At 32.3% G+C, this 14,225-nt stretch overlaps 1 protein-coding gene across 3 annotated transcripts in view; it reads left to right on the top strand.

Annotated features, from left to right (window-relative positions):
* Positions 1–14,225, top strand: part of SCN7A (sodium voltage-gated channel alpha subunit 7) — a 147,402-nt gene that overhangs the window by 86,372 nt on the left and 46,805 nt on the right. For all 3 annotated transcript variants that reach the window (XM_054562383.1, XM_054562384.1, XM_054562382.1), the window contains 7 exons: positions 1,090–1,202; positions 1,549–1,638; positions 2,679–2,807; positions 4,207–4,298; positions 9,554–9,760; positions 10,946–11,015; positions 13,772–13,913. In XM_054562383.1, the coding sequence (XP_054418358.1) occupies positions 1,096–1,202; positions 1,549–1,638; positions 2,679–2,807; positions 4,207–4,298; positions 9,554–9,760; positions 10,946–11,015; positions 13,772–13,913 (837 nt within the window). In that variant the 5' untranslated portion in view covers positions 1,090–1,095. The remainder of the gene's footprint in view (positions 1–1,089; positions 1,203–1,548; positions 1,639–2,678; positions 2,808–4,206; positions 4,299–9,553; positions 9,761–10,945; positions 11,016–13,771; positions 13,914–14,225) is intronic.

Raw genomic sequence — 14,225 nt, 5'->3', positions numbered from 1 at the left:
TAAAATTCAGTCACCTTCAAAGTACTCTTCATTTGATGTGATACACCTGTCAACCACATTTTTTCTGCTGCTCAAAACAGTTTTTGAACTTGTCAATTTTGATGCTTTTTAGTGCTTCTGCCTTTTTTTTTTTGTCTTACCTTTTCCAAATAGTCAAAACATTTTCCTTTGAGGATTTTTTTTTTTTTATCCAAGGAAACAAAAAATAGTCGTTCAGGGCAAGATCGGAAGAATGGAACATGAAGGTAATGCCATTTTTGGTCAAATACTGCTGAACAGTCAGCACGTTATGGGCAGGCACCAATGTTGGGGGGTAAATCCCTCATCATGAAATGGGCAAATGCATTGAAAGAATCTTAAAAAAAAATTCATTGAAGGCAAACCCAGCCTCTCCTAACAATGCCAGTTGGTACACTGAAACAGATGAGTTTCTAAAACACTCACCAAGCAGGGAAGCCTGTACTACAGGGAGCCTGTCCTACAAAAGATAATTCTGTACTTTTGGGAAGCCTCCCCCCTAAAATATAACTCATTTTTATCTCTCACCATTTTTGGTTTTAGTGCTTTTATATCCCGATGTATTTTTTTTTAAGATTTAAGTGTATTATAATAATAACAAACAGGTGGGGTTTTATACTATGAATAATTACTAATGATTAATGTAATATTGTAGTGCATTTGGGTCATTTTTACTACTGTAATCCCAAAGTTCATTTGCTTTGAAGTAAAATTAATTTTCTTTTTAATCATTGAATTCTAGTATGTTTAAATTATCTACATAAACTGTTAATATATACCTATTTTCCTATTTATTTTAATTACACAGGAAAATTTGAGGATTGGTGTGTAGCAATAGATTTCTTAGGTAGAACATTAGATAAAAAAAAATAGCCATAATTAAGCTTAAATATCAATGAAAAGAGTTTTTAAAAACTTTCCATTTATTTTTGTCTATAAAAGAGTATCAAATTATAAGAAAAATATAACTTAGAATTCATGACTAAAGTGACCATTGTTGATATGTTGCATAATTGGCTAGATTATAGTTCATAGTTCTAATTTCACTTGATGCTCTTTTTCTCTTTACAGACTTTCATGGTATTAAATAAAAAGAGAACAATTTTCAGATTTAATGCCACCTGGTGTACATTGTCGCCTTTCAATTCAATTAGAAGAACTACTATTAAAATTTTGGTACATCCATATCCTTTTCTATTGTCTTTAGAATGTACAAATATCAAATGTAACTATTCTGTTCAAGTCCTGCTGCAGTCTTTCTCTTTTGAATTGTTATCTCATTGTAGGTCATATTGAAATCTGGATTATAACTATACTAAGTATTCCATATTTGAAAATACATATCAATGTGTTTTCTCCTATACACAACAGTAATAAATATTAACAAATCTTAATCTTCATTGTTTTTCAATATGAATAACATTTTTTATAATTTAAGAAACTTTTATCTCATATGTGTATATATATAAAGATTTTAGTAACATGTTTCCAATAATATTTATTATTTATTATTCCTTGACTGTAACCTACCTTTTTTCGACTGTTCATTTTGATTAGCGTCCTGATTGACTGCATATTTATGACCATGACTAATTTTCCAAAATGGGGGCCAGAATTTCAGTAAGTTATATAATGTTATTATATATAATCTCATATAAGGTTACATTTTATATTTAACATATGGCATTACAGTATATTATATAGTAAATATTATAACATTGTACAATTTAATGTTTATATTTTATATATAATATATTCATTGTACATAATAGAATATTTATCCAAATACCATGATTAATTAATTTTCCAAATAGAAACAAATATACACATATATCGGTTAATCAATTGTAATGGTTTTCTGCCCTTTCATTATTTCTCAACCTGTTAGGTTAACAGTATGTAAGTGTTTGAGTCTTTAGCTATAAGTTTATGCCTATTGCATCACACAGATGAGGTTTTATTTTAAAATTAATTACTAATGATTAATTTATCAGTGCTTTAGATTTTCTTTATTGCAAATCCACACCTGATTTGCTTTAAATGCAAAGAATTTTCTTTTCATTCTTTAAGACAGTAATTTTCCTTTCTTTCTATTCTATATACTTATTTTCTCTTTCCTGGGGAATATGAGGAGCTTGACTTACATTGGCCTGCAATGATGGAAAGGCCCATTAAATTTTCTAGGGACGAAAGCTTTATTGATGCTACCTTTCAAGTTTAATTCTCTTCTTAAAACTTGTTGACTTTGGAAGGTAAATATAATACTGATTCACCATAAAAATCCTTATGTATAAATAAAGTAAAATTAGTTCTTTAAACTCCTTTACAATTCAGTTATTTATTGTGTGATTCCCAGTGTGAAATACATTTGATATTTGATACTTTCATCATTTACCAAATATATATAAAAACTATAACCCTGATTTAGGACTTGTTGAAAAACTAATAGTCAAATTTTATGATTGATACCATGAGGCTTAGGCCGCTCTCAAAGTCCTGTGTAAAGCCCTATCCTGTGGTTCAAAAGGCACATGCTTTTCTGATTGTTGTCTGGTTGGTTGGTTTGTTTGTTGATTGGTTGCCAGATGGTTATCTTAAACATTATATTTAAAAACTGACAATGTATTACTTTTAATGTATATATAACAATTTATCTGCAGGATCACTTTGCTTGGAATTTACACACTGGAAATACTAGTAAAACTCATTGCAAGAGGCACCTGGACAGGATCTTTTTATTTCTTTGGTGATCCATGGAACTGGCTTGATTTCAGTGTAACTTTATATGAGTGAGTATTTAAGTTGCAGACATCTTAATACCTTGCTAAGCAAATGCTTTTCATTAAAAAATTGAGGTTGACAAAATTTCCTGCCAGAACAAATTGCAAATAAAGAATATAAATTATAGTTATAGTGAGTTTTCCCAGATAACTCCAACAGAAAGGTCTCAAAATATGCAATACATATGAAATGAAAGGGATATTATCTATGTTTTCTCTATGAAGCAAAGATGATAGAGTTTGAATTTTTGCTATTTAATTTATTTTTAGTGAGAAGGAAATTTTCTGGAGACATAGGAGAGAGTCCCCCACCATATTTGGTTCTGTCTCAAATCTACATTTTACTTAGGTGCTTAGTAAATATGTTAGATATCAGAATAAGATAATTTTAAACCACACACACATTTTCTATATTTCCTAAAGCGTTACATTACATTCTAATGATTTTTATATGTACTTATTTCTTTTAATACATCTGTTTAATGCACTTTGCTTTGTCGCTGAGTAAATGATCACTGGAGTTAAACCCCTATTAAAGAAATTTAAAATAATATTCTATTTATAGATTTTTAGATCAAAAAAGTTTTTAAATCTTTACAAAGTTTAGAAATTAGTGTCTGCCATGTTGTAAGCATTCAAAAATAGTAGCTAAAATCATTGCAATTATTATCACTACTACTTGTACCATTACTATCATTATTTCTACTGTTGCTGTTAGCACGCGTTTAACTAACACGGCTAACACTTAGATATCTCTTGGCATGTGCCAGTTGGTCTTCTATGCACTTTACATATATTATTTAATCCCCACAAAAAAGCCACAGATGAAGGAAGTATTATTATCCCCACTTCGGAGGAAACTAAGGCAAGAAAAATTAAGTAATTTTTCTGTCACACAGCTAGTAAAGAATGGAGTCTGGATTTCAATGCAGGCAGTTTCGCTATACAGTCTGTGCTCTTAACCACTATGTACCGACCTTCTGCTATTATCATCAATGCCATTCTCATTATCATCACCATTGTCATCATCAAAGTCATCCTAAATGTTTAAATCCTTAAATTGAAACTCATTCTTTTAAAAAGTTATGGTTTTTATTTTTATTATCTTTTTATTAGTTAGATAACAAAATATTTATGAATATGATATAAATATGGAAGTGACTACTCCCAGTGTCAAATTGTATAAACTCTCATGTTTGTGGATTAATATTTACCAGGCTACTTTGCACATTGTTGCGATCTTTGTCTTGCAATCAATAAAAAAACTATTTGTAAAATGGAATAATGAAAGCAAGGGAAATGTTCGGATGTATGGCTTTAAAAATAAGTTTCAAAGACTATAAAAAGTCAAAGATAAGTTACATAATCTTAATATGATGTCTAAATAACTCTTAACTTAATTCCACAGGCATATAACAATATATTCACCTCTAAGCTTCAATCCACTATTTAGAATTGCAAGAAATTTGAGAATTTTGAAAATTATTCCTTTAAACCAAGGTAAGAAATAGCATTGAGTTCCTTTTCTTCATTTTGTTTTATGTACTCCGATATGTTAATTTCAATTCCTCTGTTATTATTTGGAGAAATATTAATTTGAACTGTTTTCACTTTGAAATCAATGAATTATTTGATCTTTAAATGTATTTCAGTCACTACAAAAAAGGCAAGAAAAAAATATCACATTAACTGTTATTTATTTGAGGTGGGTTCCTTAACTATGATAAAATGTAGAGATCAATCTAAATTATTATTTTTCTATTTTTATTATTTATTCTAATGTCTTAAATATGAACTTATAAAATTGTCTAGATTTTGGAGAGATATAGAAGTCTAGACAGATATTTAACCTACTTTCTTCTTTTCTTTATTTCATCTAAAAATCAGATGAAGTGAATGAAGTAATATAAAATAAATCTCCTTTTGTTCTGAGTGCTTGGATAGGGTGCATTCCACATATCACAAAGTTCCAAGAGGTCCTACTAAATAAATAAGGCTGTGACCACATTAATGGAGGATTCTGAGGACTAGTGTATAGCTCCCATTCCTGAACAATCTTAATGAAGGCCACCAACATCTTCTAATTTGTTATTCAGAATGAACAAAAAGAATCAGATAGGAATAACTCTACTCTGAGTTTGTCTTTTGGGGTTCTTTTCGTCTTTCTTTTCTTTTTGTTTGGCTATAAATCAGAGTATTATGAAATAGCTGGATGAAAAAACCCAGAAGCAGATGTCATACTACCAAAAGTAAGATCTACAAGCAACTTTTGTCCACTGGGACACCATGAAGAAGGCCAAACTTATGCATGCTATGTACGTGAAGTCCAAGCTAGCAAGACAGCAAAAAGATTGAGGAGTGTGGTGATGGATGCATAACCATGTGGATATGCTAAAACACTGAATTGTACACATTCATGGGTGAATTGTATCATTTATGAATTATATCTCAATAAAGCTGTTCAATAAAAATGGTTTGTGACCTGGCAGCTTCACTAAACCCAGTGAAGAAACCAGTGAGTGTTGCCTGGTAGGAACTGTCAGTCTTAACTCCCTTACTGGTCTCCACAAATTACTAGAATATAAAATTGCATCAACTGCATCATCATGTTCGAGTCAGACACAAGGATTAAAGAAGAAATCAGGTCAACCCAAATTAATATAAGAGGAACACACTCACTCGAATGTAGGAGCAAGGGTAAGAAATCATGTTTTGTGGTCCCAATAGAAGAAAGCTTAGACTCTAAGAGGCAGAAGATAAAAATGAGATTATAAAATAACAAAAATACTGTTAAACTAAAAAGTGATAAAATTATAACCTTGGTTAATATTTGATGGCAATAGAAGCAGTAAAATACAGTATTATCTGTATACTATTATGGTAGAGTAAAACCAAACCACCTGTGTAAAGAAAAACTAGAGAAGTTGTGTATTAATTCAGTAGAACAAAAAATTGGATGGATTAATGAAGGGCATAAAACTAAGTTCTATTTTATTGATAATTAACTTTAAAAGGAGACAAAAAATATAAAAGGCAAATTATTTAGAAATACACTAGACTTTTTTTAATCACTTAAATTGAGAAAGACCTTAGTCACAAATGGAAAAGTCTCATCTTAGACAAAAAAACAAAAACAAACAAATGAAAAAACTAGAAGATAAACTTATAAAAGTATTATAAATCCCCTACAAGTAAAACAGCAAAGAAAAAGAGCCCATGGAAAGTTATCCTTAGACCTCTTGAGTAGGCAGTGAAGTTTCAGAACTTGGGCAGTGTAGGCAGGGAGGTTATGACACCAGAAATCTGTATCTGCTTGTCATTCATGTGTGAAGGCAGCAGAAAGATCCTCAGCCACACAAGAGTTCTGAGATTTGATGTATGTATCTTTTCTGAATATCTGCTGAAAACAGAAATATAAAAATAAAACTTTCAGTGATGGGAAGATTTACCATCAAAAGTAATCTCAGTGGACTCTGAAATCATTTCAATAGAATGAATTCCAAATTATGTTGCTAGTGGTTTGCAAACAGAATGCAGACATTATAAATTACAAACTATATATAGCACGGGCATGTGTGGGCCATTCTTGAACTACAGACGTATTTTGTTTGAGTTTTTAAAAACTTTAAAATAGATACCAACCTTATAAAAATCTGGTAATTTTAACATTAAAATCTAAATTAATTTGGATAAATTTTGCCAGTATCAATCCAATCAAATTTATGAATGGCAACTACCAGCTATACTTGAAGACCTGCTGACCCTTTCAGTCAGGCCTCTTTACCTAAGTCTCCTCCACTTTCTGTTTGCATGGATTTATGTTTTCTGACAAGCCTTTGTAAGAACTTGAATGTTATCTTTCCTATAAATCATGAAAGATAATATATAGAGCAAAATACATAAAATTCAACAATTATAATTCGATCAAAGTTTCTAAATTATATTAAAAACTGAGAAGTGGAAATTGAGTAATGTGAGAAAGCAAATATAGTTTTATTCTTATATGCTAAAACTATAGTAGGTACAGTTTTATTTGTGATGTGGAGAGTTCATTTGTTCAAAATAAGAACTTAAGTTTGATACAGGTTCTCAAAATAGATACATTCTATCAAAGATACTAGAAGAAAAAAGAAATTAAAGTTAATGTAGAAAAAATAGACCACATAGTAAATCAAAAGGAAATATAAAAATAAAAAAAGAAAATGGTAAAGACCAATCCAAAATAAAGTCAATTTATGAAAATAAAAATAACTGGGTTAAATTATCTGTCAAGATGTAGAGACTTTAATATTAAATCAGAAATAAGTTGAACTCTACCGGAGATCCCTAAACTAAAACAAAAGTGTAAAAGTAAAATGAAAAGGAAAACTATACCAGGAAATCAAAATCAAAATTGGTTCAGAACTTTGGTAGACAACGATGAATGGTAGATAAAAATGAAAATTATTAATCAATTTGATTCTGTAAAATTAGATATTTTGTTTGAAGGTAAAAATGTCTAATTTTACTAATTTTGTTTGTTTTTACCTTCAAACAAAATGTCACCAATAAATTAAAGCACATAAAATTTTGGTATATATTATATATACACAAACATATATGTATATATGTGTATATGTATATATGTGTATATATACACACATATATACATATTATATACACACATATATTCTTATTTAAGAGCTAGTCTTAAAAATAATTCCAAAAAAATATTTAAAAAGTTCAGTAAAATAATATAGAGAGGAGTCAGGACAGTTACCAAAAAAATAAGGAATAGTGCAAATATACCTGTTTTAAAAGTTAATTATGGTAATCACAGAAATTGCATTAAAGTGAAGTGATCCCATTTTTCTTATAATAAATTGGAAATAATTTCTAATGTTTTATTTTTCTGTTTTTTTAGTTTTTTCTTTTTTTAATTTATTTATTTTTTAAAATACATTTGTTTCTGCCTTCCCCCTACCACATTCCCTTGCCCCCTCCCCCCTCCCTCCCTCCCTCAATCCTTCCCCTTTGGTTTTGTCCATGAGTCCTTGATATGTGTTCCTTGACTTTCCCCTTCCCTTCTTTTTCCCCCGCCCACCCCTCCCTCCTTCCCTCTTGTCTCTGTTGATTTCTTTTCCTTTCAGTGTTGCTGGTCTTATTTTCCTTGCATCTTTGTATTGTTGGTTAGGTTCCGCTTATAGGTGAGATCATATGGTATTTGTCTTTCGCCCCCTGGCTTATTTCGCTTAGCATAATGCTCTCCAGTTCCATCCATGCTGTCGCGAAGTTTAGTACTTCTTTTTTTCTTTTTGCTGAGTAGTATTCCATTGTGTAAATGTACCATAATTTTTTGATCCAATCATCTACTGATGGGCATTTAGGTCGCTTCCAACACTTGGCTATTGTAAATTGTGCTGCTATGAACATTGGGGTGCATAGGTTCTTTTGTATTGGGGTTTTGGGATTCTTAGGGTATAGTCCCAGCAGGGGAATAATGTTTTATTTTTAATGAAGCCTTGGCTATGTACATATATAATCTTTTGTTTATACATTGATTTAACATAAAAGCAATTTGAACGTATGTATCAACATTTAAGTGTGGTCATATATATATTGACACAGAAATTTCTTTTCTTATGTAACACTTAAAAAAGATATGTATATACAAAAAAAAATGTAATGCTATAATTCCTAGGGCATAAATATGTATTTTAATATACTAGCAATTGAAATTATATTAATATATTTAATCTAGATATCACATTTTTTTAACCACAGGAATAACTTTATTGCATCCAATCACCTGAGGAGGGCATTTAAAAAATAAATTTTCAATTCTAACAATAACATATGAAATGTGTATTATTCCAATTTTAAAGATAATAAAATGGAGACATAAAGATGTCAAGTAACTCACTCAGCATCACAGAGCTACTATATTCTCAACCATTGTTGAGCTGAGCAGTTATTAGGATCCTAAATATAAACAGACCAACAAATAAGAGACTAAGAGGAAAAGAGAGGAAAGAGGGGAAGGAAAGAAGGAAGTTAGGTAGGAAGGAAGGGAGAGAGGGAGGGAGGGGAAAAAATACTGTAGTTTCATTGATGAAGTACAGTTATGTTAATTTGTTTTTTTGTTTCTTGTTTATGTTTTCAGAATTAAGCATATGTTAATAATTAGAAATGCAAATATCTTTAAATAAAGTTAAATTTAAGGCTGAATTTTCAAATAATAAGTACTTTGATATAATATAGCCTGCATATATCACAGTTGTGTTATTCTCATTTAAAGTCATTAAAATTTTTCACATTTTATTTAATCAACTCCAAAAATTAAATTTTTAAGAGGTAGTAAAAGAATATTATAGAATACTGCTATCTCAAGCTATTTTTGTTTCAACAAAATTTGCAAACCATTTTGATTAATAACTCTATACCTTGTGCTTATAAACAGTGGTGATTGGTATGAAAAGGAGTAGACAAGAGATCCTGTCCTTTATGTAGTAAAGAGAAACAATCCAATGACTAATTTTGAAATATATTGTGTATGAATTATTTTGTTAGGTGCAATAAATTAACAATAATACAAAAACCTCAAAGTTTGGGTTTTTATTCATCTTATTTATCAGATCTAGATAACAATTAATTAGATTATGAAACACAAAGCTACCAATTTCAATGTAGTTATGTGTTTGCCATGGGAGAAGTTTGCTAATGCTGCTTTACTAAGATAACCTTATTTTGTTGAAAACAAACCTGTCTCTTTTTAGGCCTGAAGTCTTACATAGGGGTCCTGCTCCATTGCATGAAGAAACTTACTGGTGCCATTGCCCTTACTCTGTTTTTTCTGAGCATATTTTCTGTGATTGGAATGGGGCTCTTCATGGGCAAGCTGAAGCATAAATGTTTCCGATGGCCCCAAGGAAATGAAACTGAAACCATGCACAACAGAACCAGAAACTTATGCTATATTCGAGGTAAGAATCACTTGCCTCATGTGTCAAAATATTTTATTTGACATTGTAACAAAAATATGCTAATTCCTTAAAAATAAAAAGAAGTTTTTGCTACTTCACTAGCTATTATTAAGAAAATAGATTCTTTTCATCTTTGTTAAAGTATGTTCTAAAGAAATCACTTTTTAAAGATTCCCATTTTAAAATTTGTCAATCCATTTCCTCAAATACTTGTTAGGAATTGCTGAAAATATTACATTTTGACCTAATTGTCATGTCATACTACTTGTACTTAGAAAGATATTTGTGACTACTCAGTTTTACTAATGTCAAATTTTATTTGTTTGTTGACTACCATTCAAAGGGTTTCATCAATGGTTTCTAGTTACTTATGATCTAAAAATTCTTTTAAAATTATTTTAGTTGAAAAATTTAAGTGACATTGTTTGAGATTGGAATAATTCAATTATGTATATATAGTATACATACAGTACTGTGTACCTACATATGTTTGTATGTATATATATACACACATACATACACACTCAGTACTACTATTGTGGGTTTGATCTCTGTGATTTGAATTTAGAACTTAAAAACCAATGCTCCCAAGCATACATGTTTCTAGCCCTGGTAACTGTATTTGTAAATACACATTCTACATTTCAATTGACAGACAAGGATACCTAGATAAATTCTATGGGCTATGATTCAGGTAAACGAGTTGTGGTCGAAATTAGGTGACACCAAGGATATAATTGGCATTGGATGCTGTATGTAGAGAAATGAGTTTAGAAGTGGTAAGAGAATGGAAATTAAAACTCAAGACAGAAAAATATGGTCTGCTCAGGAAGCTTCAGGAATAAATCCTGGAAATAAAGGTCCTTGCTTTCAAGCATATTTGTCTGGGGAATTTTTCCATCTGGGGTCTATCACACCGGGCAGGTTATATTCATTTTCCTGAACTCTAATTTTAAAAGGAATTCCTCTTTTTCTATACTGAGTTTTATCACTTTCAGGTCAGTGAAGTAAACGGATTGCCAGAGGTTTTTTGGCCTGTGCATCAGGTGCTAGGTGCATCTAGATTTAAAAAAAAAAATTCCAGGCTATATGTTCATTTCTTCTCACTACAGAGATTTAAATGGATTTCTAGTATGCTTTTCATTCAAGATTAAATATAGAATATCATTTCTTTCCTATTTTCAGAAACAGAAAACTTTTATTATTTGGAAGGAGAAAGAGATGCACTCCTTTGTGGCAATAGAACAGATGCCAGGTAAGTGATGTTAATGTTTTCTTCTCTCGAGTCAGCATCGCTAATCAATAGTATTTATCGAATAATTATTGTTTTTACTGATGGTCCCCATTTGATTAGATTATCAGATATTATCATCAAAACCAGGCTAAAAAGTGAATAGTTTGGAATACTATTGAACTAATTTTACAAAAAAAAAAGGCAATAGAAAAACTAGCTAAATGACTTATTCAAAGTCAAGAAGTTAATAAACAGCAGAGCTGGGACTTAGACACGCCTTTATTTTCTGTTTGTTTGTTTGTCTGTTTGTTTTCCATGTGACTCAGAGCTAATGGAAATTACCAAAAAAGACATACAATCTTTTTTTTTTGCCAGAAGCCTTTGAAGAAAGAAATATTAAATATGTGCTGTTATTTCACTTATTTTATGGCTTGGCTATCTTTTATGACTAAAATTTACTCTAATAAAAAGTTTATTGTTCTTAAAAACAGTATTTATAAATAATTCTTTAGTGAGAACACAGCTCTCATGGTTTCTTGTCTTATAACTTCAGGTGAAGAGATAAGGAAGTAGAAGTGCTTCTCAGCAGTGCAATGACTTATATAGTTCCTTATGTTACTTCCTCGGCTCTAGGCTCAACTTTTTCTTAGGCTCCAGAGCTCAGATGGACAAAGAGCACGTGATGGGGAGAGGAGCATGAATTATATAGTTTATTTACTTTTAAAGATTTTATTTATTTTTTAGAGAGAGGGGAAGGCAGGGAGAAAGAGGGGGAGAGAAACCGATGTGCAAGAGAAACATCAATTGGTTGCCTCTCTCAAACCCCCAACCGGGGACCTGGCCTGCAACCCAGACATGTATCCTGACTGGGAATCGAACTCTTGACCTTTGGGTTTTCGGAAGATGCTCAGCACACTGAGCCACACCAGTCAGGGCTCAGTTACGTAGTTTAGTTATTTGAGATTTGTCCAGAAGGTATGCAGCCATTTATTGAAGATACAAGATGCAAGAAACATTGTACATAGGACAATGACACCTCAGTCCCCTTCGAAGTAGGCACTGTGGGACCTCACACAGTTCTGCCCATCACCATCAGCTGCCCTATCACATTGTCCTGAATCTCATTAACAGTCTGAAATCTCTTCCCTTTCAAAGGTGACTTTAGTTTTGGGAAAAGCCAGAAGACACAGGGCGCCAAATTTGGGCTGTAGAGGGGCTGTGTCACCTGGGTGATTTGATGTTTCACCAAAAATGTCTGCATGGGACATGAGACATGAGCAGGCATATTGTGGTGATGAAGTTGCCCATAGCTGTGGCTTTTTGAATCATCCAAATAGTTTCCACAGAGGAATGTGCACGCTTAATGTGAAATTTGATGCAAATTTGTTGCTCTACTTGCTCAGTCATTTTAAATGTGATGGCCACATGGTACACATGCTGGCTTCATGGCGTCTACCACCCCCACTGACTAATACAGTAAACTTGTCATTGTTCACACATGCTCATTCCAGTCCACTCTCCTTGACTGCCAGGTTACATCAATGTCAATGTCATGCAAACTGTTCTCATCATATTAACAATGGCTGGGCTTTTTCTGGACAGGTCTTATATTCAGGTGATTTAGATATTTTGTTGCTTGCTCAACTTTTTTTGCCTAGCTACTGATAGGCTTATACTGTATTCTCAAGTCCAAATTGTCATCTCATCCCATTGTGTCTGTTCTGTACAACTCTAGCTGACCCTTTTTGTGAACATTCCAAATTCATATTGAAGGTATCTGGTAATGGATAGTCAGAATCACAATGATATATTCCAAGGCCAGAAGAAAAAGTCATACAATATTTTACCTGTGGCCATGATACTTTGCTGCAGGGTAAATGATCCCAAAAGTCAGTGCCAAAAAAATAGTCAGTGTCTTAAGACAAGAACGAAAATTCATTTGTTCAGGTTATGTGGGTCAACAATTTAACAAGCCTGAACTCACAATTACTTTTTAAACTTCTGTTTGTATTACATTTATTCACTATTAATAGATGTCCAAAATAAGTTCATGGCAAAAGCCAAAATAATGTGGGAGGGAACTAAGCAGGTGTGTAGAGAGAGGAGAGCATGATTTATTGGGTCACTGCTATAATAATTGACCACAACACTCAAGCTCTCAGTAGCTAAAAGTATGAAGACTCCATGAAAGGAACTGAAATGAATATTGGATCTTTCTGCCGTAGTGCAGTTTTATTTTTATCATTGTAATATTTCATCAGTTATACTTTCACTTTGATATTGGGTAGTAAAGAAACCTCTAACAAAGGCTTAACAAAAACCATTTTCAGTCTTTTTCCTTTTAGCTTAATTGACACATATCAATGCAAAGTCTATCTCATTTGCAGGTTGTTCTGCTCCTCCTCCTCCCCCCTCCCCTCTCCCCTTTATTCTAATGCTAGGGGAAGGGAGGGGGAAGGAGATGGAGAGAAATATTGATGTGAGAGAAAAACATTGACTGGTTACCTTTTGGATTCGACACAGCTGGGACAGAACCTGAAACTTAGGCATGTGCCCCAACCTGTGACCTTCCAGTTTGTGGGCCAGCGCCTAACCAACTGAACCACCCAGCCAGGGCACATTTGTAGCTTTTTCACTGGGGATTGTTTGGGACAAGACTCATCCCTGTGAAAATGCGGGCCCTTTATTATTTACGGGAAGGTTTTCTATATTTATTATTTGGCCATAACCTGAAAGTTACCTAGGAATAAGCAGTGTATTTTCTTTGTCTTTTTTAGTCCATGTCCTGAAGGATATATGTGTATAAAAGCTGGCAAAAATCCTGATAATGGCTACACAAATTTTGACAATTTTGGCTGGGCCTTCTTAGCCCTATTCCGGTTAATGACACAGGATTATCCTGAAGCACTGTATCACCAGGTAAGAACAGAGAGAATCCGCTGTGTGCCTAAGAATGGGACCATGCTCCGTGCTGCTCCCCTCTAAAATAATGGTCAAATGTAACATAGTTTATTATATATTTATGTGGAGAAGACGTTGAAGACGGAAGAAAAAAGAACTTCTGTCCTAACACTGTGCCAAAGTCTGTGCTCTTATGTATGACATCTCACTTAATCTTTAAAACATTCCTACATGGTCAGTGTGTGTGTATGCTTTTTATATGAAGATCCTAAGATCAGAGTGGTTGCGTAAACTCCCCAAAGCTACAACACATGCATGCGCCAGTGATCA

This window comes from Pteronotus mesoamericanus, unplaced genomic scaffold, assembly GCF_021234165.1.
Source record: "Pteronotus mesoamericanus isolate MK-2021 breed Mesoamerican mustached bat unplaced genomic scaffold, CSHL_Meso_final scaffold_651, whole genome shotgun sequence".
Classification (NCBI taxonomy): domain Eukaryota; kingdom Metazoa; phylum Chordata; class Mammalia; order Chiroptera; family Mormoopidae; genus Pteronotus; species Pteronotus mesoamericanus.
This window is presented reverse-complemented; position numbering and strand designations above follow the sequence as displayed.